This window comes from Phyllostomus discolor, chromosome 7 (genome assembly GCF_004126475.2).
Source record: "Phyllostomus discolor isolate MPI-MPIP mPhyDis1 chromosome 7, mPhyDis1.pri.v3, whole genome shotgun sequence".
Classification (NCBI taxonomy): domain Eukaryota; kingdom Metazoa; phylum Chordata; class Mammalia; order Chiroptera; family Phyllostomidae; genus Phyllostomus; species Phyllostomus discolor.
The window spans coordinates 46,974,022-47,001,253 of record NC_040909.2 but is presented as its reverse complement, the minus strand read 5'-3'; the positions used below and the strand labels follow the sequence as shown (position 1 = coordinate 47,001,253).

Genomic DNA, 27,232 nt, shown 5'->3' with positions numbered 1-27,232 from the left:
GCCAGCCTAATATAATTACCTTAATTTAAGGTAAAACAAAAAATTCACAGTTAAAATAGTTTTGTAGCCTTTATTAACGGTGGCTTTCTAAATTATAGTTGTTGTTGTTTTTAAGATTTTATTTATTTATTTTTAGAGGGAAAGGGAAGGAGAGGGAGAAAACCATCAATATGTGGCTACCTCCCACACACCCCAAGCTGGGAACTGGCCTGCAACCCAGGCATGTGCCCTGACCAGGAATTGAACCGTGACCCTTTGGTTTGCAGGCCAGTGCTCCATCCAGTGAGATACTCCAGCCAGTGCTAAATTATAGTATCTTGATAGTATCTTTATAGAGTACAAATAATAACTATTTAAAAAGGAATTTTAATTTAAAGTTTCTTGTAGTAGCATTTATAGTTCCTATATTCTGTCATCCTTTCAGTTTATAATTTTTAACTTAATTATTTATACTTCTTTTATCTGTTGCTTTAATCTTCAAGCATAATGAGGTTCATTAACTTTGTATTTTTATATTAAAAAAAACTTTATTTAAAGTAGCAATGCGCAGTAGATATGCAATGGCAAGACTACTGTCCTGGGAACCAGAAAACCTGAGTTCTAGTTCTGAGACTATTTTTCTCTGATTTATTAATAAGTCACTTAATCTTTCTGTGAGCCTCAGTTTTCCATCCATAAAAGAACATAATGAAACTTCTGATACAAACAATATGGCATAAACTTGTTTCTCTCAGCTTCTTCCGGGCAGTCTAAAATTCAGAAATAACACAAAAGACAATTAGGAGACCTCCGAAAGGTAGAAGAGGAAGGTGATCTGGTGTAGGACCCAGAACTGACAGAACACAGCAGCAGGGTGCCTTAACAGCAGCCTTCCCACCCAACAGAATAAGGGGTCTCAGGCCTGGTGTTTCTTAACCTCCACCCTTGCAGTAGAATGTGGCTAGGTAGGCACATTCCTCCCCTAAATCCAATGGGAGTCCTGCCAACAATACCAGGTGAGCACAGCAAAACTTGCAGAAAAGATTGGAAGCCCTACTAACAATAAGCGGCTACCAAGAGAGTACTTTTTCTCCCTTCCATGAAGGGAAGGCGGGTGCAGGGAAAGAGTCACACACTACCAGCCTGTCCTGGGAAGTAGTATTTGTTTGTGAAGATCAGAGGCTTCCTTTTTCCCCAGAGGCACACCAGGTGGCCTAACCATGGGAAACTTCTACTGCTTCAGGCAACACTGGCTGAGAGCTTACTAAATTCCTACCTTAAGAAATCAGAAACAGAAGAGCAAAATCAACTGAAAGCATAAAGAAATAAGGTAGAATAAAGATAACAGCAGAAATCAATGAAATTAAAAATAGAGAAAAATCAAATCAATGAAACAAAAAGCTGGTTCTTCGGAAAAAAGTCAATAAAATCAATCAACCTTTAGCAGGACTGAAAAGAGAAGGCAAATTGCCAGTATCAGGATTGAAATAATGGATATTACTACAGATTGTCCAGACTTTAAAAATAATGAGAATGCTGTAAGCAACTTTATACTCATAAACTTGACAACTTAGAAGAAATGGACCAATTCCTTGAAAACAAACTACAAAACTCAACCAACATAAAATAGATAACATGAATAGTCCTATATCCATTAAAGAAAATGAATTCATAATTTATTTTTTTTTAGAGAGAGGGGAAGGGAGGGAGAAAGACAGAGAGAAACATCGATCGGCTGCCTCTCAACCAGAAGCCCTAACCAGCCCTAAACCAGAGACCTGGCTCACAACTCAACCATGTGCCCTGACTGGGAATCAGACCAGCTTCTTTTGGTTTGTGTGATGACACCCACCCCACTGAGCCACACCAGTCAGGGATGAATTCATAATTTAAGAGCTTATGAAACAGAAATCTCTAAACCCAGAAGATTTTAATGGAGAATTCAAAGGAGAATTAACACTAATTTTACAGTTTCTTCCAGGAAATAGAAAAGGAGGGAACATTTCCAAACTGATATTTTTATAAGACCAGTATTACCATGATAGCCAAATAAGACAAAAGCAGTACCAAAAGAAGAGGTACATATCATTATCTCTCATGAAATTAGACTTTTAAAATCTTAAAATATTAGCAAATCCAACAGTAGGTAGAAAAGAAATATAAAAAATGCCAAGATGGGCTTCACTCCAGATATGCAAATCTTGTTCGGTATTGAAAATCAGTCCATGTAATCCCACTGTTTCAACAGGCTAAAGAGGAGATAAAAAAAATCATGTGATCATATTGCTTTGTTTTGTTTTTAATCCTCACCTGATGACTTTTTTTTCCATTGCTGTTGCAGAGAGAGGGAGAAACATCAGTGTGAGAGGAACATCAGTTGGTTGCCTTCTTGTACATGCCCTGACCAGGAGTCAAACCCGCAAACTTTTGGTCTATGGGACAATGCTTTAAGCTACTGAGCTACGGCAGCCAGGGCCATGTTGTATTTTTTGACACACAAAAAAATAATTTGACAAAATCCAATGTTTGTGAATAAAACTTTCAAGTTACGAGTAGAAGTGTACTCTATCATCTTAATGAAGAGCACCTACAACAAACATCATGTCTATAGGCTGTTTGAAAGGCTCACAGTTTTCCCCTCTAAAATCAAGAACAAGGCAAGGATGTCCTGTGTCATCACTGCTGTTCAACACAGCACTGGGAGTTCTAGCCACTGCAGTAAGGCAAGAAGGAAAACTAGAAGGTCCACAGATTGGGAAAGAAGATATGACAGTGTTCCTATTCACAGATGACCTGATTGTCTGTATATAAATTCCTAGAACTAATAAGTGAGGTTAGTAAGGTCTAAGGATAGAATGTGTCACATTTCTGCATATAACAATGACCTTGTGGAAAACCAAATTAAAAAACAATACCATTTGTAATCTCTACAAAGAAAATTAAATACTTGGGTGAAAACTTAAATTATAAAATACTGATGAGCCCTAGCCAGGTGTCTCAGTTGCTTGGAGCATCTTGTACACCAAAAGGTTACAGGTTTGATCCCCAGTTGGAACGTGTATGGGGAGGCAACCAATTGATGTTTCTCTCTTACATCATTGTTTCTCTCTCTCCCTCTTTCTCTAAACCCAGTAAAAACATATCCTTGGGTGAGAATTTAAAAAATAAAATAATAAAAATACTGATGAAAGAGGACCTCAATAAATGGATATGCATACTGTATTCCTCATATATTAAAGGACTCAACAGAGTAAAGATTTCAACTCTTCCCAGGTTGACCTATAGGTTTAAAGCACTTCCTATCAAAATCCCAGCTAGGCTATTTATAGGCAAAGACAAACTTACACTAAAATTGAAATAGAAAGGCACAGGCCCTATAAGCTAAAATAATCTTGGAAAACAAGCATAAAGAGGAAGGAATTATTCAAACCAATATGAAGGCCTATTGTGTAGCTGTTATAATCAACACAGTGGGGACTGGTAGGTAAACAAACATGGCAGAATAAATAATCTTAGATCCACAGAAATACGCCCAACTGATATTTGACTGGTATAAAAGGTTACTCAACAGAGAAGAGTATTTTCATCAAATAATATTGGATTCGACCAAAAAGAAAAACAAACCAAGAACCTTTCCCTAAATCTTTTTATGCAAAAATTAACTCAAGATGGATCACCAACTTAAATGCAACTATAAAACTTTTGGGAAAAAAAAACCCAGAAGATTCTGGAACTAGGACTCAGCACAGAGTTCTTAGACTTGACACCTAAAGCATGATTCATAAAAGGGGAAACTGATAAATTGGACCTTGTCAACATTAAAAACTTTTGCTCTGGAAGGACCTTATTAAGAGGATGAAAAAATAAGCTACAGACATGAAAATACTTTCTTTTTTTGTTTTGTTTTGTTTTTTTAATATATTTTATTGATTATGCTATTACAGTTGTCCCATATCCCCCTTCTCTCCCCTCCACCCTGTACCCCCCTCCCACCCACATTCCCCCCCTTTAGTTCATGTCCATGTGTCATACTTATGAGTTCTTTAGCTTCTACATTTCCTGTACTATTCTTACCCTCCCCCTATTTTCTACCTACATTCTATGCTACTTATTCTCTATACCTTTTCCCCCTCTCTCCTCCTCCCACCCCCCTGCTGCTAGCCCTCCATGTGCCCTCCATTTCTGTGGTTCTGTTCCTGTTCTAGTTGTTTGCTTAGTTTCTTTTGGTTTTGCTTTAGGTGTGGTTGTTCATAATTGTGAGTTTGCTGTCCTTTTACTATATACATGTCTTTTCTTTATCTTCTTTTCTTAGATAAGTCCCTTTAGAATTTCATAAAATAAGGGCTTGGTGATGGTGAACTCCTTTAACTTGACCTTATCTGGAAAGCACTTTATCTTCCCTTCCATTCTAAATGAGAGCTTTGCTGGATAGAGCAATCTGGGATGTAGGTCCTTGTCTTTCATGACTTGGAATATTTCTTTCCAGCCCCTTCTTGCCTGTAAGGTCTCTTTGGAGAAATCAGCTGACAGTCTGATGGGAACTCCTTTGTAGGTGACTGTCCCCTTACCTCTTGCTGCTTCTAGGATTCTCTCCTTCGTTTTCACCTTGGCTAATGTAATTATGATGTGCCTTGGTGTGTTTCTTCTTGGGTCCAACTTCTTTGGGGCTCTCTGCGCTCCTTGGATTTCTTGGAAGACTGTTCCCTTTGCCAGATTGGGGAAGTTCTCCTTTATTATTTGTTCAAATACGTGCTCAGTTTGTTGCTTTTCTCCTTCCCATTCTGGTAGCCCTATAATTCAGTTGTTAGAACGTTTAAAGGTGTCCTGGATGCTCTTAAGCTTTTCCTCGAGTTTTTGAATTCTTATTTCATCATGCTTTCCAGCTTGGTTAATTCTATCTTCCTTCTGGTCCACTGTATTGTTTTGAGACTCAGATTCCTTCCTTTCACTATTGGCTCTCCTCCGTGTATCTTCCTGCATCTCTTTTATGGTAACCTGCATCCTTGCATCTAAATTGTGCCCAAAATCAACCAATTCCGTGAGCTTCCTGATCACCAGTGTTTTCAACTGTGCATCTGATAGATTGGCTATTTCTTGGTCGCTCAAAAGGATGAGTCCTGGGGGACTGATCTGTTCTGTTGGAAACATGTCTTATGTCTTTCCCTATCTCTCCTTTTTTTTTTTCCGGTCTGGTCGCTCCTGTTACGGTAGGGGGCAGAGCCTTAGGTGTTCACCGGGGCTGGGCACCCCAGTTGCTAGATTGTGACGTTATATGTGGGGGCGGGGGTGGGAGTGGGGATGGGAGGGAACAATGTGGGTAGTTCCGTTCTCCTGGGCTCAGACCCTTCTCTGGGATCCTGGGCTGCGAGCTCTGCCCTTGTCCACAATCGCTGCCTCACTGGGTCCGCCAGCCGCAACTTGCGTACTCAGGGATCACCACTGCGTTCTTGCACCCTGGATGGCTGTCGCACCGATTTCTCACCAAATTTTCCCCAACCTCCGCGCACCGCCGACCCGCACCAGCCCCACGCCCGCCCGGCTCGTCGTCTCCTACCAGTCTGGATGTACGGGTCTACTTCAACTTCTTGGCTGTCCGACTTCCATTCAGATAAATCCTCTGTCAGTTCTGAGTGTTATTCTGTCTGTAAATTATTGTTGTTCTAATCTTGGTTGTGCGAGGAGGTACGGTGCGTCCACCTATTCCTCCATCTTGCTGGAAGTCGACATGAAAATACTTTCAAATCACATACCTGATAAAGGACTAGTGTCTTGAATGTACAGGGTCCTGTAGAAGTAAGGCTTGCTTAAGTGTGGTTGGTGGGATACATGAATGTCTCACACGAGAGGGACAGCAATTTGAACATTTTACCTAAAAAGTCATATGGTGTGCTTGAGTGTGATATTGTTATGTACAGAATTATATGCTTATGACTTTGTAATAAAAGATTTTGTAATAAAAAGGGGTATTTGTGCCAGACCCTGTATAAAGAACTCTCAAAATTCAACAGTAAAAAAAAAAAAATCCAGTTAGAAGGGGTAAAAGATACGAACAAACATATGACTAAAGAGGGTATATAGATGACAAAGAAGCACATGAAGAGAAGTCAATAAATAGCACTGGCTATTAGGGGAATGTAAATTAAAACCACAGTGACTTGGCCCTGGCTGGGCAGCTCAGTTAGAGCATCATCCCAATATGCAGGGTTGCAGATTCCATCCCTGGTCAGGGCACACGCAAGAAACAACCAGTGAATACATAAATAAGTGGAAAGACAAATTGATGTTGCCCTTGATCTACCCCTCTTCCTAAAATTAGGAAATTAAAAATTAAAAGAAAAAACCAACAATGACTTCCTTTCCAACCTGGGCCCAGCCAGAATGGCCCCTGTGAAGAAGAGTAGCAAGAGGAGCAAGGGCTAATCTGCCATCAGTATGGTAGTGACCAGAGAATACACCATCAGCATTTACAAGCACACCCATCCAGTGGGTTTCAAGAGGCCTGCCCCTTGGGCACTCAGAGAAATCTGGAAACTTGCCGTGAAGGAGATGGGCACTCCAGATGTGTGCATTGATACCAGGCTCAACAAAGCTGTCTGGGCCAGGGAATAGGAATATCCCATACTGTATTCTGGTACAGTTGTCCAGAAAACAATGAGAATGAAGATTGACCAGCCAAGCTTTATATGTCAGTTACCTATCACGACTTTCAAAAATCTGTGAACATTTAATGTGAGTGAGAACTAACTCCTGATTGTCAAGTAGTTAACAAACTGCAAAAAAAAAAAAATGTGATGCTGTAGTGTACACCTATTAAAATGCATATAAAGTTTAAAATACTGAGAACAATAAGTGCTCTAAGAATGCAAACTAGATTGCTCACACATTGCAAGTGGAAGTATAAAATAGCACCACTCTGGAAAACAGTTTAACAGTTTCTTACTAAATTAAATATGCAATTGCTGTGGCTCAGTAACTACACTTTAGGGCATTTAACCCAAAGGGGAAAAAAAAAGTTAGTCTTGCACAAAAACCTGTGCACAAACATAGCAGGTTAATTCATAATATCCAAAAACTGGAAACACTCCAGATGTCCTTCAGAAGATAAATGGTTAAACAAACTCATACATTTGTACCATGAAATACTACTCAGCAAAAACAGGGAGTGTGGGGGGAATGAACTATTGACGTAAGCAAGGGAATTATGTTGAGTGACGTAAGTCAGTATCAAAAAGTTGCATACTATATTATTCCATTTATATAACATTCTAGAAACACAGATTAGGGTACCAGTGGTCAGATGGAATGGCGGAGCCATGGGAGGTGGGTATAGCCATAAAAGGGCATGGGAGATCCTCGTGGCCATAGAAATGTTCTGTATGTGGACTGTATAAGTATCAGTAGCCTGGCTGTGGTACTGGATTATAGTTTTACAAAATGTTGCACTTGGAGCAAACAAAAGGCACACAAAATCTCTACTTATTTTATTTACAAGGCATGTGAAGCTAAAATTATATCAAAATTTAAAGTTCAGTTTTTTAAAGAAAGAGTAATGATACTTGCCCTCCCTGTGCCAGGGAGTAGTTGAAAGTAAGAAAGGAGGTGCAGCCTGGGACAAGCTGTGTCACAGTAGCAGTACGAACATGGTGGCAGTAATCCACACCTACCCACGTGCTTGTTTTGACACAGACTCAGCATTTCTGGTCTGCATTATCCAAAAAGTATATACAGTGTATTTATGTATTGTTATCGTTAATAAAGTTCATTTATCTATTCACCAAATTGATTTTGTGGGCTTTCTTGTGCTGATCACTATACTGGGAATAAAAGAGAGAGAGAGATGGGAAAAGACGTATAATGGGCAGAGTTGATCATAGGATGGGTCTGGAGCTGGTATTTGTTTTTAAAGCTTTGTTTTTACTGTGACATATTTTGTATTTTAAGTTTCAAGACTCACAAAGGTTCTAGTGCTTGATAGCTGGTGAACTGGTTTTCAATAATTAAGACCTTTTTCAACATTTGGAGGGAAAGGCATTTTTTCCTTTAGAGGAATCTTTAACAGTTTGAGAGTCTGGTGATACATTCTATGGCATTCCATGGTAATACTATATTACTTACATGTATGTTTAAACTTCATTTCCCCTTATTGTTTTTTTCTCTTTGTTTTTCAAGTGTCAATATACAGTATCTGGTTTTATGACAAGAATGACTGTCATCGCATAGCCAAACTCATGGCTGAGTAAGTATTGATATCAGTCCATAGATTTATTTAATTAGTGGTATATGACAAAATTATTTTTCTCCCTACTTTACTTTGTTATTAGAGTGTACTAACTTGTATATTTTCCCCCTAATTTCCTGTTTATTGGCAAAAATTTGGAAAAGGCAGAAAGGCCTAAAGAAATCTGAAATTATTTATAATCCTACTACTACACCCAGTGTGTGTTAGCATGTTAGCATGTTTCCTTCTGGTGTTTCTTTATGCATACTTTATGTTGTATTGTTGATTGTTTCTTGCAAAAATAGCATACCGTATGTACATCCTACTTTTCATGTCAACAGCATTTTTCCAGAGCATTAAAAAGCCCTCTCTAGTGTTCCAGTGACTGCATTGTATCCAGTCCTGTGGATAGACTGTAGTTTAACCAGAATCTTACTGTTGAACATGTGGTTAGTGCCATCATACTGCTCAGCTTCAGGTGATACCGTCTACGTGCACTTTGCAGCCTGACCACCACATCCCACTTAGGTTCTCTCCAGATTTTCTGTAACAAGTGGTACTGTGTTCAGTAGCTGGTGGAGAACTGCACACATCCATATTCACCCTTTTAAGTGAACTTATCTTTGACACAGATTCTCGATTTAATAGTTGCCAATCCATTAATAGATTTGTAAGCCAGAATCTTGGAGTTTGGAAAACAAGTTTCATTGAGTTAATGTTCTAAAGGGTGGTTTGTTGTCCTTACTCAAGCCCTCCAGCAGAAGCCACGCCTCATGAGTCGTCTGTATTGCTGGCATTGCCAGTCTGGATTGTAGGCGCCCAAGACACGGTGGTTCTGGAGGGACCTGAGGAGCTCCAGAGCTCTGGGCAAAATGCTACAGTGGCCACACTTATTCTGATGCACTTACGTTCCCTTTTCAGTTTTTGCCTGAATCTTCTCAGAAATGTTGACAGCTCTTTCCCCTCTGTCAAACCAAGATTCCCTTTTCTCTCCTGCAGGATTTTTATCTGTGTGTGGTTGGGAGAAAGCAATCTTAGTTGTTTGAAACAGTCTTATTTTAAAACTAATTTTATAAATAAAAACCCCAAAATTCCAATTCTGGATATGTTTGCACTTTAAAAGAAGTACTCATAGCTAAGATTTTAATCCAGGACTGCTAACTTGTCCTGATTGGATGTTAATCAGCCACCTGCTTTGCCTGCTCTGGCTGTGGCTCACAGAGTAGGCTGTGTTTATTGCTGTGTGCATCCCCTGAGGATTGTTGCAGGTGAACCTGTGTCATTCATATTTGAAAATGTTGACTCTCTAGAACCATACTTTCTCTTTAGAGCATCTTTTCTCAAAAAACGGATAAAAACTATTTTACGAAGTCATTTATTTGATGACTGCTACCTTTTTGCAGTTTTGAAAGTAACAGGAAAGGCAGCTTACTTCTGTTTACCTAGAAGGCGCGGATTTGTTGATTCTTGGTTATCCAGGATATTTTTTTAATATCTAAACTTTGGAATATAGAAATACAGTGACTGTTGAGCAACACAGGTTTGTACTCCATGGGTCCATACATGGATTTTTTTTCCAATAAATACATACAGTAGTGTAAGTTGATTTTCTCTTCCTTGTGATTTTCTTAATAACATTTGTTTTCTCTAACTTACAACAGAAAATATATGTTAATCAACTATTTATATTATCAATAGGACTTCCAGTCAACAATAGGTTATTAGTAGTTAAGTTTTGGGGAGAGTTAAAAACTACTCAGATTTCCAACTGTGCAGGGAATCGGTGCCCCCCCTTATATCCACATTATTCAAGGGTCAACTGTGTATACACTCTCTCCTGCAGGTTGAGAGCTTTTGCAACCTGAGTAAAAGAATCTAGCTTCTTTAGCTCTAACAGCTATTCACAAGAAACCATTTTGAGTTTTTTTTCTCTGTCAGAGCAAGTGGTACCCCTATTGTAATGCTTCAGATGGTAAATGAAACTGAAGACTTAAAAGTGTCTGAAAATATTATACTGTACCCCAAAATAGGATGCGGAAATAGAAACAGGAAGCAGCGAGGAAAAAGAAGAGCATTCAGGGTTCTTTCACTAGAAGGCCCAAAAGAAACATTCACTTAAGCTTTCAGCTTATTTTACTTGAAGTGGAGAAGTATCAAAAGTGATTAAAGAATACCCTCGTTAAACTGTTGATAGTGAGTTTCAAGTGTCTGGCCTATTTATGACTGAAGAGAATACCTTATATGTTCACATTAACTTTGTGATAAATGGCATTCTGAACACCAAAGGTAAAAGACTACTTTATCTTTCTTTGTTCTAACTTTGCCTGTGTACAGCTTCTATTTGTTACATATTTCAAATGTCATGTGTGCTAACCAGAAGAAACACAGGTAAAATTCCTTTTGGCATATTATGCATCTAAATAAATGTGTCTGTCAATGCCCATTCTGTTAACTTTAGATCTTTTTGTCACTTTTGAAAGCTGCAATATACCTAATAAAAATTCTTCAAGTAAGAAGTTTATTTATTCCAAAAGTGGTTTATAAAAACTGAGAAGCTATTAGGAGAGCAAGCACATTTCTAAACCTGTACTGTATATAAATCTGGAAATTCTCTTTGGTGATTGCAAAGTTGAAAATCCATTAAACTTAATAAAGATGTTGACTCTCCTAAAGAGGAGATCCCTTCCACCAGAAACTATTTAACAGTAAAACTTGTTTCAGTGTTTGCCTGCATAGACTATAAAATTAAGAGAATTCATGGAAGTGAGCTCTGTTCCTGATCTTACAGATAGTTTTAGGGGCATATTTGATGATTTGAGAGGAAGGGAGAAAAGTGAGGTCCATCTTCAGAGTCTGAATTGGAGGAGGTCTGAGAGCCCAAGCCTTACTCAGGGGAGGGTCCCTTCCACACCACCCAAAAGCTTCTGCTTTTCAGCAGTGGTGAGCTTTGTAAGGCGCCTGTTCCCACGGGTGAGCAGAAGGTTGCTAGAAATGTCTTCTTCTGAATCAAAAGTACAGATCCAGACCAGGTCAGCAGAAAGGTGAATACAAGCATGGGCAAGCCAGGCAGCATGATAGGAGGTAGGTAGAAGCAGATTGTGTGACCAGAGTCCTTGATGAAATGTAGATTCAGGCCAGTGTGATCTATAACTGAATATATTAAATAAGTTATTCTAAATAGTCCTTTTCCTTCTTATTGAAGGAGTGCCTGTTCACTATGGAAAATGAAGAAAAGTACCAAAATGTGAAATTGCTTATAAATCACCATCAAAAAATAACCAATGTCTATCTCTCCAGTCTTTTTAGACTTTGCTACAGACCTCACAGTTACAATACAGTATTTCCCAAGAGATGATTACCAGTATGGACATAAAAGAATCAATATTCTAAGTGGTCTGATCCTCATTATCACATGCCAGTCTTCTTTCAGTCTACCATAAGGTTCATGGTTCTACCTTTGTTTTAGAAATAATAATCCTGCCCTGGCTAGTGTGGCTCAGTAGATTGAGCACCAGCCTGCAAACAGGAAGGTTGCTGGTTCAGTTCCCTATCAGGGAACATGCCTGGGTTGTGGGCCAGGTCTCCGAGGGGGCTTGCAAGAGGCAGTCAGTTGATGAGGTTTCTCTTACGCATCGAGTGTTTCTCTCCCTTCCTTCCTCCCTTCCCCTCTCTCTAAAAATAAATAAAATCTTTTTTAAAAGAAGTAGTAATCCTGTTAAGAGCTATAAGAATCTAGATAGAAAAAATGATATCATTACCTTAAAGTAGCATTTTCCAAATAGGAATCCTGCCTCAGGAGAAGATACTATAGTCAGATAAATTTGGGGAAATACATAAGCCCACCCTTCTTAGAGAATCATAATACATTTTAGTATATTAAAAAACACAGAATGATTTTGCTGTTTAAAAAAAAAGTCTTTAGCCCTGGCTGGTATGACTCAGTGGATTGAGTGCTGGCCTGTGAAGCAAAGGGTCGCTGGTTTGATTCCCAGTCAGGGCACATGCCTGGGTTGCAGGCCAGTTCTCCCCAGGATAGGGGGGTGCATGCAAGAGGCAACCACACATTGATGTTTCTCTCTCTCTCTCTCTCTCTCTTTCTCCTTCCCCTCTCTCTAAAAGTAAATAAAGTCTAAATAAATAAATAGTCTTTAATATTATTTAACCCAGTGTTTTCAAATAAAAGAAACCGCATACACTAGGAGTTCCTGGGTGGACTATTTTAAAGCAGTGAATTGAGTGACACTAAACCAATCTATCATTGCCCTGTTCCTCTTATTCCATAAAAACAACAACACAAAACCTTTACTACTGAATTGTTGTTTGTATTGCCTGTCGTCATCACTGTCTGAAGAATTCTCAGTTGATACAGCGATCAAGTTGTGACTGTGCCAATGATATTCTGTGCCAGGCAGGCCTGTTCATTGCAGTTGGAACTGAAACTTGAATAAATCTTAAAAAAAAAAGAAAGAAGACTAGTTGCCTTATTAAAACTTACTATTATTCCAAGAAAAATACAAGAAACACTTAAGAAGCCATGTGCTCACCACCTCACTCTCAGTTGCTGACATTTTGCCATAATTGCTTCAGACTTTTATGGGGGGGAGGGATATTCTCAAGACATGAAACCCCACAGATAGATTAGAGACCCAGCCCTGTGACATTCTTAACCCTCACCTTTTCTTACTTTATGTATTTTCAAGTACAGAATTAGCCTAAGCAGCACCAGTCAGAATAAAGGCATTGCCACAGTCATCCTGACCTCAGTTACCCACTGAGTGGTTTTTTAAGGAAAGAATGAGGGAAACCTTTTGTTTGCCTGTAGTGCTATCATACTTTTGAAGATTCTCCAAGATACATATTTTTAAAAAATGAATCTTTCATTCCAAACTTCCACAGTGAGTTGTTCAGCTATGCAGACTTATTTTGTCTTGGTGGCATTGTTCATTTACGAGTTTACTTATCAGTTAGTTTGACTGACTTGAGATACTTCAGAAAAGAAAGATAATTTAGTAGTTTTTAATGTACCTATTTCTAACAACTGTAGAATGGAATTCTGTATTGGTGTCCTCACAGTGAAGTGTATTGATTGGCAGTGCTGTGAATAAGTGGTGAATTAGTCAGTCATATATCCCAGGCTGAGATAACCAAGACTCTGTGATTTATATTGTGAGGACAGTGTTATTGTGACATTTTTCCTGTGTGTTTGGAAAGGAACACCAGAAGAGTTCTTGGGTCAGATTGCATCTAAACAGGTCTTTCTAAAACCTGGTTCTCCTCGTGTAGGGTGGTAGAAGAGGAGACACGGCGCTCTCAGCAAGCTGCTCGGGATAAACAGAGTCCCAGCCAGGCCAATGGCTGCAGTGACCACAGGCCCATCGACATCCTGGAGATGCTAAGCCGAGCCAAGGATGAGTACGAGAGGGTGAGACTGCATGCCGACTGGGAAGATGAAAGTGGGGGAGGAGACCTGCAGGGGGTTTGTGGACTAGGGAAGTCTCCTCCTGGGTCAGCAGAAATAATTACTTCAAAAAAGCATGTCTTTTAGTTTTAAGTCTAAAAGATAAGAAATTTGTTTACCTTTGAGTCTTTGACTTAGCATGAAAATTGAGAACTTTTTTTTCTATTTCTGTAAAATTACAATGGGAGAAAGTGGTTTTGGAGTACAGAAGTTAACCTATAACAGGTCTTTCTGGAAAAGCTTCATGCCTCTTCTTCGCTGCAGTCTCTGCTAGGTCTTAAGAATTTATATAGTCTTTTGAAAGTATCCTGATAATCTCTGCAACCTTTTAATTTGCACAGCCTTCATTAAGCATCATTGGAGTTTTACCCAAATGAGGGCTTTTCCTAGAACTCTTTTTTCTTTCTGTTTTGTATTTTAGTTAAAAGGTTCCCTGGCTGGTATGACTCAGTGGATTGAGTGCTGGCCTGCGAACCAAAGGGTTGCCAGTTCAATTCCCAGTCAGGGCACATGCCTGGTTTGCAAGCCAGGTCTGCAGTAGGAGGAGCATGAAGAGGCAACTACACATTGCTGTTTCTCTCCCTTTCTGTTCCCCTCCCTTCCCCTCTCTCTAAAAATAAATAATAAAATCTTTTTTAAAAAAGTTAACTGATAACATTTTCTCCCCAGAGTTGGATGAAGTAGACGCTGTGGACATTCATTAGTTTATTCATTACATAATTATGAACTATCCATGGTGGGCCAAGTAGTAGACATTTCCTCAGTGTTCCTCAATCCTTGTGGCTTTGGAACTGTCCTGGCTTTTCACTTGACATCAGCACTTAGAAGCCCCACGCTTCATTGAATGAGATTGAGGTTTCCACTTTGTTTCAGCAGAATTGAATTGTCTCCTTACTCTTTACTCAACACTGAGTTAAGTACTTCTATTTCTTGTTTAACCCTCACCAAAAACTCAGAGGAACAAGGTATGAAAAGCTCTCTAAAACCGTATTTCCCCAACATTTCCACTCTAACACTGGTCTCTGCATTGTTAACAGGTGATCCTTGAGAAAAGGTTCCAGTTGATCAATGAGTTAAAAAAAACATTAGCTTGGCTCTTCTGCCCTACCCTCTTAGGGACCCTAAGTACTAAGGACTCAAGACGCTGAGAGGTCCCCACAATACATAAAACAGTAAACATCAGTTCCCAGATTGGTTTTGACTATAAACCATTTTTCACATACTACCCTTTAAGAATCTAAAGTTTGGCCCTGGCTGGTGTAGCTCAGTGGATTGAGCGTGGGCTACGAACCAAAGTGTTGCAGGTTCAATTCCCAGTCAGGGTACATGCCTGGGTTGCAGGCCATGACCCCCAGGAACCGCACATTGGTGTGCGTGTGTGTGTGTGTGTGTGTGTGTGTGTGCTCTTCTTTCTCCGTCCCATCCCCTTCTGAAAATAAATAAATAAAATTCTTTAATAAAAAAAAAAAAAGAATCTAAAGTTCAGGGAACAAACTTTTTGAAACAGTGCTCTGGAAAGGTAGTTTCCACCAAAACTATACAATAAATCGTCCACGTTCAAAGACCAACGAAAGTCCCCTTTCCTAGGTAGAAACTAATACATAGAGCCCATGAGAAGTTTTAAGTTGTATCAAATTCCTCAATGGCTCATAGAGAATTAGGTGGAACCTATGATCTATGAAAAATTCATATGGGAAAACCATTCTTCTCTATAATGAATTCATTGATTTTTAAGCAACTGGATGAGAATAAATTTCAAGAATCATTTTCTGAACTTTTCAGTCACCTTATATTCCCCAAATTTGTGTTCATATCCTTAATGAGGCCTGGGTTATCTACAGAGATGGCCTTGTTTTTCAACAGGGCTTTCTGTGTTCTAATAATAGGTAGCTAATAAGTCCAGAGCTCTGTCACTCGTTCCTAGTGATAACTGGATTAAGGAGCCACATGGACAGAAAGTATATGTGCAGTAGAGCAGACACTCCAATAGGTAGCCCGACATACTCAAGCTCAAGAGTGAATACCCACAAAAGAAAAGAAGGAACCAAACTTTGTGTTTGTGCACACAACTGTAAAGGAACACCAGGTCAAGTGGGCAATCTCAAAATCTGACATGAGCCCTAGCCAGTATGGCTCAGTTGATTGGAACATCACCCCTTGACCAAAAGATTATAGGTTCAATTCCAGGCCAGGGCACATACCTAAGTTGCAGGTTCAGTCCCCAGACTGGGTGACTACAATTCCCTGGTCTGGGCTCATGGTTGTGAGGACACAACCAGTCGATTCTTGTGTCTTGCATCAGTGTTTCCCACTTTCTCCCTTCCTCTCTCTATAAGAAGCAATAAAAAAAATGTCCTTGAGTGAGGATAAAAAATAAATAGCAATAAAAATCTGACGTGACTTCTAGTTACAATAAACATTGCAAAAGTAAGAATGTGGAGAAAATAATAATTACCGTTGTTAAGAAAATTCTTCCACAGTGTGGAAGAAGTAAGAGATTGCCTGTGGTTAGATTTAGTTGGGAAATTTAGTTAAATCTTTGATATTTACTTTATAATATGTTCTTTCTGCTCTTGAAAACTGTCCACAAATAGAGCTTCCGTAAACGACAGTTTTGTTTCTTGTCTGCACTTGGCCTAACATCTAACCGAATGGAGTTGGTATTAGCAGTGACCCCTGAATTCATTATCTTAGTATTTGGATGCGTTCTCCTCAGCTGCCACATGGTTCCAGATGGCTCCATTGTTTATCTATAGGGAGACACTTGGGAAACTGACAGAGTCAAGGGCAGGGGCACAAGCCAGGCCTCAATGATAGGATTTAATCCCAATTCTAAATCTCTCCTGTCCAGTGTATATAATAAAGTGAATGAAATTCAAGACTTTTGAGTGAGGTATTTATAATACAGACAGTTTGAATATAAAAACTCTTTATAATAAAATTTTTCTTCCCAAATTCTACAGTTAGCTTTAATCAAGTTTGCTATTTTTTCAAGGTTTTTTTTTCTATTACTGTTTATCCCCTCATACCTTCTTCCACCTCCAGCCATCACCCTTGCCCACCCCCTTCTGCATTCACCACACTATTGTCTGTGGCCACGAGTGAGTTCTATTTTTTTTTCTTTTTTGGCACCAATCCCAACACACCCTCCAAATTGCCCCACCCAGAGCTGTCAGCCTGTTCTCTATGAGTCTGTCTCTATTTTGCTTGTTAGTTCAGTTTTGTTCACTAGATTCCACATATGAGTGAAATCATATGGTACTTATGTTTCTCTGACTAATTATCTCACTTAGCATAATGAGGCTAGGTCCATTCATGGTGTTGCAAAGAGTAAAATTTTATTCTTTTTTACAGCCATATAGTATTCTGTTGTGTAAATGTACTGTAGCTGTTTTATCCATTCATCTGCTGATGGGCACTTGGGTTGTTTCCAAATCTTAGCTATTGTAAATAACACTGCAATGAACATAGGAGTGTATATATTCTTTTGAATTAGTGTTTCACATTACTTTGGGTAAATTCCAAGAATTGGAATCGTGGGGCATAAAACAGTTTAATTTTTAATTTTTTGAGGTAACTCTATACTGCTTTCCATAGTAGCTGCACCAGTCTGCATTCCTACCAACAGTGCAAAAGGGTTCCCCTCTTTCCACATCCTCACCAGCACTTGTTTGTTGATTTATTGATGACAGCTTTTTTGATAGGTGTTAGGTGCTTGTTGTGATTTTAATTTGTATCTCTCTGATAATTAGTGATGTTGAGCATCTTTTCATATGTCTATTGGCCATCTGTATGTTGTCCTCTTTGGCGAAGTGTCTGTTTAGGTCCCTTGCCCATTTTTTCATTGGATTGTTTGAGGGCTTTTTGGTATTGAGTTTTTAAGTTCTTTTGTAAGTTTTAGATATTAACCCCTTATCAGATGTATTAATAAGTATGCTCTCCCATTCAGTGGGGTTTCTTTTCATTTTGTTGATAGTTCTCTTGTTGTGCAAAAACCATTCAGTTCCATGTAGTCCCATTTGTTTATTTTTTTCTTTTGTTTCCCTTGCCTGAGGAGATATATCCGAAAAAAAGCTTACTACCAAAGTGTGCGAGATATTACTGCTTGTGTTTTCTTCTAGGATTTCTGTGGTTTCAAATCCAACCAACTTTCTTATTTTTAATGTAAAGGAAAGTAGCTGAAACCACAGTCCTTTACAGTTGGCCCATTCTGAGCTGCTCTTAGCCTGGGTTTGTAATCCTGGGTTTGGGCAGGGGTTATTTGGTGGTAGTGGTTGTTGTTGTTGTTGTTGTTAATTTAATTGAAAAATTTTACACCTAGACTTTTTTGTTCTTAAAAAAAAAAAGGAGCACCATTATTTTTCTTATTATGTAAGTAGTACCTATAAATTACAAAAACTTTTACATTTAAAAATTACAATAAAGGAAAAAGCCATAATTCTACCACCTAGAAATAATCAGTTTTAATGCCTTGTTATGTATCCTTCCAGAAATATATGTATAAATACGCCCCAGTGTGTGTGATGTACTTGTATATACTAATTTTATTAACTAGTTTTCAAAATAGCTTTTATTAACTGTCCTGTAACCTGTTTTTTTTCCCACAAAACCCCATCTTTTGACAGTAACTAGATAGGGAGTCCCTGTGAGAGTTCATTTAGTAGAATTAAAAAATTTCTTTTTAAAAAGAATTGTGATGTTACCATATTTTGCTATGTATAATGTGTTTGCATGTACAATGTGCACCCACTTTTTTGGCCCACACTTTCATGGGAAAAAATCTTTCATTTTAATTTTTAATTGATTTTTTTATTTATATATGAAACCAGTTATTATATTCCAGAGTAGTATTTTGCATAGAGCTATCATTACTGCTTTCTAGAGTTACACTTCTAACACATAAGCACAAATAAAAGAATTAAAAACATTTCTATAAATACATAATTAGTACTGCCTATGTATAATGCTCATCCTTTCTTTTCCCTCAAAAATGCGGGCAAAAGGTGTGCATTATATATGGCAAAATACGGTAAAGCTGTGTATTTTTCCATCTGTGCCTTATGTAAACTATACCCAAGATTTTTCTGATTCTTTCTCCTAAGAATTCAGAATATATCCCTTGAAGAGTACCTAAGTCATCAGGTACTGCATTTTCTTTCAAGATAAGTACTTAAAATGGAATTGGTAGTTCAAACAATTTTGACTTTTATTTATGTTTTAATCCTCACCCAAAGATACATTCACTGATTTGAGAGAGAAAAAAAAACATCAATGTGAGAACCATCAATTGGTTGTCTCCCGTGTTCTCCCCAACCAGGAATGAAACCCGCAACCTTTTGGTGTATAGAACAACACTCCCACCAACTGAACCACCTGGCCAGGGCCGATTTTGACATTTTAAAGATTTTTACCCAATACTGTCAGATTTCCTTCCAGAGAGCTTGTCTCTTAGTCATTTTCCTCAAGCCTCACAAACACTGGGAACTGTCATTAACAGAAAACTCAGAATAAATCTTCTAGGAATGGCACTGCATATGTAGGAAAAAGTATGTGAAGTTCTTGGAGACCTTTTAAAATACATCCTATATTGCCCTTGTTGTTGGTGTGACTCAATGGATTGAGTGCCAGCCTGCGAACCAAAAGGTCACTGCTTCAATTCCCAGTTGGGGCACATGCTTGGGTTGCAGGCCAGGTCCCCATTTGGAGGTGTGCAAGAGGTAACTCTCACACATTGAATGTTTCTCTCCTCTTTCTCCCTCCTTTCCCCTCTCTCTAAAAATAAATAAATGGCATCTTAAAGATACATCCCATCTTGTAGCTCATGTTGAGTTGAGAATCACAGACTCAAATCTCCCCAAGACCACATGGGCCATGATAGTGCATACAACAGGCCAGAGAGGATCCAGAGAGGATCTGGCACAGACAGAGAGCCTATCACTATGTCAGAAAGAGTCAGTTGTAGCTCAGCTCCAGGCTGTTGCCAATTATCTAGCTTCTCTCTGAAAACAACAGACTGGGATTTTTATGTGAAAAACTCCCAATTTTTAAAATGCTCCATAACATTTTATACCACTACCACTGTTTTAAGAACTTGTTAGGAACAATATTTTGAGTTTATGTTTTCTCTAATACAATTTATTTTTTAAGATAATAGCATTATAGTAAAGTGAAACTATTCCCTTTTTTAAAAAGAAAGAAAAAGGCACGAGTGTTAGTTTTAACAGTGAGGTAATGATTTCTGGGCATCTGGGCTCTGATCACTGAGCCTAGCAGTGCTCTTGTTCGAGCCCCCCTGAAAGGCACTAGGGGGCCCCAGAGCCTTCAGGTGGCAGGAGACGACAAAGGAGGCCAGCATCCAGTATTCAGGAGTAGCCCAATACAGTTCAGTTCCATACATTTTTCCGTAGTGCATTGAGACTGGCTGATGATGATGTGCAAAGAAATACATTAGAAGATAATTCATAGGTTTTCAGGCTACTTCACCTCTATTTAAATGGGTAATATGGCATGAATGGCTTTTTGAAATAATATAAGGTTTAAGGCATTTAAATAGAAAAAATATGTATCACTCATTAATTTGACATTCAAGTATCTACTCCTGCACTAAGCATGTCTATTTATTGTATGGTATCAGAACAAATTAATGTTTTTGGACTGTGAAGTTGAAGGCTTTCTTTCTTTATCTTGAATATTCTAAACTGTTTTTGGTGTTCATTTTGACATAGATCATGCTCACCAGATGTAGGATCAGATAACCCAAATAGAACTTAAGTAAAAATTCATAATTCGTTCTGGCCAGTGTGGCTCAGTTAGTTGGAGAGTCATACCACAAACCCAAACAGTCATGGGTTGATTCCTAGTCAGGGCACATGCTAATGTTGCAGGACTGGCCCCTGTCAGGGCACATGCAAGAGGCAATCGATGGCTCACATCAGTGTTTCTCTCCCCTTCTCTTTCCCATCCTTTTCCTCTCTCTAAAGTCAATAAGCATGTCTTTGGGTAAGGATAAAAAAAAAATAAAAAATAAAAATTCATATTTCTACCTCCATCTCTTTTTTTAGGATTCTCTTTAAGAACAAAAAACATTTTTACTTTCAGTGTTATATACAAATTAACAGGAGTTTTACAACATTTTATGACTGTTTTACCACCTACAATTATGATGTTTAGAGACCTAAAATTTAATTTATAAGACTAATATGATAATTTCAGCAACAATCCATCAATTCAATGTTCATCAGCAAATAATTGGGAACAATTGGCCATCCATATGCAAAAAAAAAAAAAAACCCCAACCTAAATGTAATACCTATAATATAAATCATCTCAAAATGGATCATAGATCTAAATGTAAAACAAAACTATAAAAAATTTAGAAGAAAGGTATTTTTACTGTATGACCTAGGTACTACTCCTAGGTATCATATTTTGCTATGAATAACGCACACTTTTTTGCCCAAATTTTTGAAGGAAAAATAATGGTACACATTACACATGGATATAAAATAATTGTGTACTATGCTTATAATAATCCCGTGTATAATGTACACAGAAATTTGGGTGTGCATTATACATGGCAGAATGCGGTATTTACTCTAGAGAAATGAAGCTTTTGTCCATACTAAAAAAACCTTACAATTGTATCACCAAAAACTGTAAACAACACACATGCCCTCCTATGGGTGAATAGTTAAATAAACTGAAATGTAGTCATATCATAGAATACTACTCAGCAACAAAAAGGAATGAACGTTAATAACGCACAACAGTTTAGATTAATCTGAAAGGCATCATACTAAGGCATTTCTTATACTAAGAAAAAGAAGTCAGCGTTCCATTTTTTACGCCATTCTCAAAAGGACGAAATAGTAGTGACAGAGAACCGATCACTTGTTTCTAAGAATGCAGGAAGCTATGACTACAATGAGACAGCATAAGGGAGTTTTGGGGGTGATAGAACTATTTTACATCTGATTATAGTGATAGGTACACAAAACTATTTACCCCCCAAAAGGTTAATTTTACCATATGTTAAAACAAAAAGACCCTTTTATTTTTATTGTACCTATATGAAAAGATGGGTGTTAGCTGAACCTAGTGTGATAATCATTTCACAGTGCATGTAAATCAGTCCATCGTGTTGTATGTCTTAAACCTGTACAGTGATGTGTGTCAGTTATTTCTCAACAAAATTGGTAGGAAGTTGTTGGGGTTTTTTTTAATGGAAAAGTATATGTAATAAAGTAATACCATTGGCTTTTCCTTAAAAGGGTTATAAAAATAACAGTTGTTGCTACTATTGTCTAAAATGAAGTGCTCAACTTGCTAGAAATTTTATTGTATAAGTTACATGAGGGTCCAAAGCAAAACATTTGGATTTTTTGCTTGTTTTTCAAAAAGCACTTCTGATAACCTCAGTTGCTGTGTTTTGACCCAAATAATAGCAAACTTTTTCACATGATAAACTTTTCCTTTTAATTTAAGAATCAGATGGGTGACTCAAATATCTCCAGCCCTGGGTTACAGCCAAGTACTCAGCTCTCCAATCTGGGAAGCACTGAGACTCTAGAAGACGCCACCAGGGTCACAAGATAAGGTTTGTACAGCTCAAGTCCTAGCTTTGTCCAAGATAACAAAATACAGAGTAACGTTTTCTAAGGATTTTAATGCGGTACAGGTTTGGTTTGTCATTTATCTTTCAAGGTATGTATGGGCGGCAAAATAATGACATCTACTCATGTGATTTCCCCTGGTCCCTGTGTCTCTCATCTGGATTTTGCAGTAGTAGCCTCTGCTGGTTTCCAGCTTTTTTGTCCTTGCCACTCCCTTACGTATTCTTAACCCAGCTGCCAGAGTAATCCTGGCAAAAATCAGTTAGATTACGGCATTCCTTTGCTTAAAACTCTCCAGTGGTATACCATCTTATGCAACAGCCAAGGTCATGGCAGTGGACCATGAGGCCCTACTTGATCCGGCCCCCTATCCTGGTCTCATCTTCTGTCCTCTGCCTTGCTCACTTGGCCCCAGCCTCGCTGGCTCTTTTGCCTTTCCCCAAATGTGCCAGACTAGCTCCTGCCATGGGCAGGCCTTTGGACTTGCTGTTTCCTTGGCCTGGAATACTTCTGTCCTGTTCATGGCTTGCTCCATTTCTTCCTTCAGGTCACAGTTGTCCTTTATATAGGTGAGGCCTTCTTGACCTCTCTGTTTTGAATAGTAGTTCTTCCCTACCCTGCTGTGCTTTATATTCTTCCTAAGACCTCTACCCCACTAACATGGTTGTGGTTTTCATATATATTCATTGTGTCTCCTCCCCACCAAAATGTAAGCTCCCTGGGGGCAAGCAAATTTGTCTGCCTTGTAACTGATGGCTCAATAAATGAACAGATACTAAGGAAAACCTAGTTTTTTAATTCAGCTTTTCATTTTGAGGTAATTATAGGTTCATATGCAGTTAAGAAATAATACAGAAATAGGTATATTGTGTCAATATCCATGTAGCCTTTACCCATTTCCCCCAATTGATAACAGCTTGCAAAAGACAGCACAATATCACAACCAGGATATTGACACACTCTACCCACTGAGTTAACATTTCCTCAATTTTATCTGTATTTGTGTGTGTGGCATGTATATATTTAGTTCTGTACAATTTTATATATAAATTTATATAACATGTATTGTAGCTTTGTATATCTACCACCAAAGTCAAGATACTGAAGACTTCCCACCATAAGGATCCTTTGTGTTGCCCTTTTATTGTTTGTTTGTTTGTTTGTTTGTTTGTTTAAGATTCTATTTGTTTGTTTTCATTTATAGAGGGAGGAAAAGGGAGGGAGAAAGAGAAAGAAAAACATTGATGTGGAAGAGAAATGTTGATTTGTTGCCTCCCACATGCCCCCAACTGGGACCTGGCCTGCAACCCAAGCATGTGCCCTAACCAGGAATTGAACTGACAACTTCTGGTTCACAGGGTGATGCCCAACCCACTGAGCCACACCAGTCAGGACTGCCCTTTTATTATGACATTGCCTTTCCTATTACACCCCCTCCTATCTTCCCCTCTCCTCTTATCCTTAACCTCTAACAGCTACTAATCTGTCTCCAGTTCTATAAATTGTCATTTCAAGAATGTTGTATAAATGGTATACAGTTCATCCATTGAAGGACATGTGGGTTTGTGTTGGGTTGGCCAAAAAGTTTGTTACATTTTTTCTGAAATGTGTCTAATAGTGTGCTTACTTGTTTTTAACATTTTGAAACAGTGTTGTTAGATTGTATTGTGACAGCTGTCACATCATAATGCAATCTTTAAAAACTTACCAAAATTGGTGAATTTTTATGCAGCCATTTTAATATTGAAGATGGAAGAAAATATGCAACATTTTCAGCATATTACACTTTATTATTTTAAGAAAGGTAAAAACATGGCTGAAATGCAAAAAAAAAAAGATTTATGTGGTGTATGGAAAAGATGCTGTGACTGATCGAACATGTCAAAAGTGGTTTGTGAAGTTTCTTGGTACTGGTGACATTTTGGCCAAATAATTCTTTGCTGTGGGGCTGTGTTATGCACTGGAAGATGTTTAGCAGCACCCCTGGCCTCTACCCACCAGAAGCCAATAGCTGGAGATAGCTGACATACTCAAAGTATCTAAATCAATAAAGTTATTGGTGAAAATTAAAAATATGTCTTTTATTTTATGGAAAAAAACTAAATGGACTTTTTGGCCAACTCAGTAGTTTTGGGCTAACACAAATAAAGCTTCTAGGAGTATTTATGTGCAAATTTGACACATAAATTTTCATTTCTTTGGAGGAAATGCCCAGGAGTGCAAACTTTTAGGTTATTTGGTAATTGCATGTTTCAGTTTAATAAGAAACAGCCTTAATTGTCTTCCAGAGAGGCTCTACCATATTACATTCCCATCAGCAATTTGTCCATATTGTTTTTAGGTATTACATGATAATTACTTTAAACAAGATTTTGTATACTACATTCCTATTCTCCATTTTTACTGAACATATATTTAGGGTCCTGAAGCTCAAAAATATGTATTAAAAGAGGTCATCTGTAAAATTTAATTTTTTGAACTATATATTTTGAGAGAGGAAGGAAAAGAAGGAGCAGGGTTCCTATATTCCTCCTGGTATGGTTTATCAGCTGTGAGTATTCAGTGAGCCAGTCACTTCCCTTTTCTTTAATCATGGGGCCATGAGTTTTGCATTGTCTCACAGTTATTGTGAGACCCAAATGAAGAATTGAACCCCTCATAAAATGTCTAAAGAACCATAAAGCACCGTTCATCGAAAGATGAGAGATGAGTGTGACAAGCCACGGGTGCTCAACCTTGTAACAAAAGCATCAGTGATGGATCTGTAGACATACAGAATTCAAGTAGTGGATACTCAAAGAATTGTACCCTCTAATGCAAATAATGCTGATATAGTTATTTTTTCATTTCTTACATTTATATTTAAAATTCCATTTTCTAGAACAAAGTGGCAACATTTTCTAAAATACTGAGTTATGCATATTGTCAGAAGCCATCTGATTAACTAAAATTAGCTTAAATCCACAATCAGTCCCTGCTCAGACAGCACATTCGGTTTGTAACACTGCCATCTAGTGCTGAGAAAAAGGCCCTCAAGCCTTAATAGTATTAAATTCCATTTCAGTTTCCTAATTCATTTATTAAAATTCTCTCGGGACTATTTTCCTAGTTGGTTTTGTATTTTTGTATATTCACTTTACTTACCAGGTAGATCTGTTGTGCTCACAGTAGAGCCAAACAAATATGAAATTCTAAACTGAGGTCTGTGGGGTGAGGAAGGAACAGTGTAAAACCTGACCTAAGTAGATTAGAATTGTGTCCCGCCCACTGTTGCTCACTGAATTCCATCTCCCGAGGGGAGTGAACAGTCAGACTAACATCAGTTTAAGTGAGGCAATATAAAACTCAGAACCCAAACTTTTTTTTTTAATTTTATTTATTTATTTTTAGAGAAGGGAGGGAGAGAAAGGAGAGAAACATCAATGTGCAGTGGCTGGGGCCCGTGGCCTGCAACCCAGGCATGTGCCCTGACTGGAAATCGAACCTGCAAAGGCTTTGGTTCTCAGCCTGCGCTCAATCCACTGAACTATTCCAGCCAGCGCTAGAACCCAAACTTTTAAGCATATTCAGACATGAAGGAAAAATAAAATTTCACCGCTTCTATGGATGAGGGAAAATGAGTCCATGAATAAAAAAACCCTACTGCTAGAGGAATAGAGCCTGTTTCTCTTGTCATCACGTCCCCCCCAGTGCAGAGACTGTAAAACTGTTGAGAGCTTGTGTGGCAAAGCCGGCTCTGCTTCCTCAGGCTCTGTGACTGATTCAGCCAGTTACATATTTTCAAAAGCTGTTACATTTTGACCTATAGCTACTTCTTATCAAGCTTAAGCTGCACCTCTGTTTTCCAGAGGTTAATATCACCATTCGGTTGATTTGGTAACCTATAGTCTGCTTAATTGATATCTTAGTGTGGTGGCATAATGGTGAGAATGTGGACTGTGTTGTTAGAATTAGATTAGAATCTGGTTGTGTTATTGTACTTGGGCATCATCTAAAATGGCAATAATAGTAGTACTGCCCTCATCGATTAATAGAGTAATACACTTAATGTGCATAGCACAGGGTCTCATATAGTGAGCATTGTCTGTGATAACTTATTACCATCACACCCTCATTTATTCCTTCTTATGGGAGATACCACTGAAACCCTAATGCTTTTACCACACCCCTACTCCAGAGAAAGTGGTAGAATCAGTTTCTGGCCTGGAAGAAGTTGTAGAAAGGCAGCACTGAGAAATCCAGAAACTGTCTGCTTTTGCAGTCCAGGTTCAGGGTTCCACCATATAGTTTCCTTTTTTGATATGAAGTAGATTTAAAATCATTAGAAATACATGTTTTTTAAGTGTAAGTATAGAAACATTCCAAATGTAAATGCAGGACATTTTAATTGTTCAGAAGTTGATTGATCTTCCACTAGACAGGTAAAAATTGCTACCCCAGATGATGCCATTCTTTTTTTTTTTTAACTGATATTAGAGAGGAAGGGGGAAGAGAGAGAGAAACAGAAACATTGATTTGTTGTTCCACTTATTTATGCATTCATTGGTTGATTCTTGTATGTGCTCTGAACGGGAATCAAACCCTCAACCTTGGTGTATCAGGACAATGCTCTAACCAACTGAGCTACCCAGCCAGGGCTTGGATCTTGCCATTCTTGAAGCTTAAGGTATATTTCATGGTGAGGTTTTCACATGTCTTATTGTTGGATTGCTCCTTTTCTTATAACATAAAAATACTATTCTTACCTTGAAAAGACTTAAGTTTCTGCCAGATAGTCTCAATATGGTCTGTGTTTTACAAAACAGTTATATCTAAATGTTGATTTTTGTCCATACATATGAGATTATATTTGTACGTCTGTAACAGAATGTGGTGGTTAAGATCTACATAATTTACATTAATGAATGAAAATCAGTGTAGTTTTTGAGCACTTTTTTTGCCAGTCATCTTGATCATTTTGTTCTA

The 27,232-nt window shown here is 38.2% G+C and overlaps 1 protein-coding gene across 1 annotated transcript in view; it reads left to right on the top strand.

The window, feature by feature from the left end:
* The window catches only part of DCP1A (decapping mRNA 1A), a 59,469-nt gene that overhangs the window by 20,045 nt on the left and 12,192 nt on the right, over positions 1-27,232 (top strand). Inside the window, 4 exon segments of the mRNA XM_028517946.2 lie at positions 8,149-8,215; positions 13,481-13,619; positions 22,140-22,228; positions 22,230-22,251. Coding sequence (XP_028373747.1) covers positions 8,149-8,215; positions 13,481-13,619; positions 22,140-22,228; positions 22,230-22,251 — 317 coding nt within the window.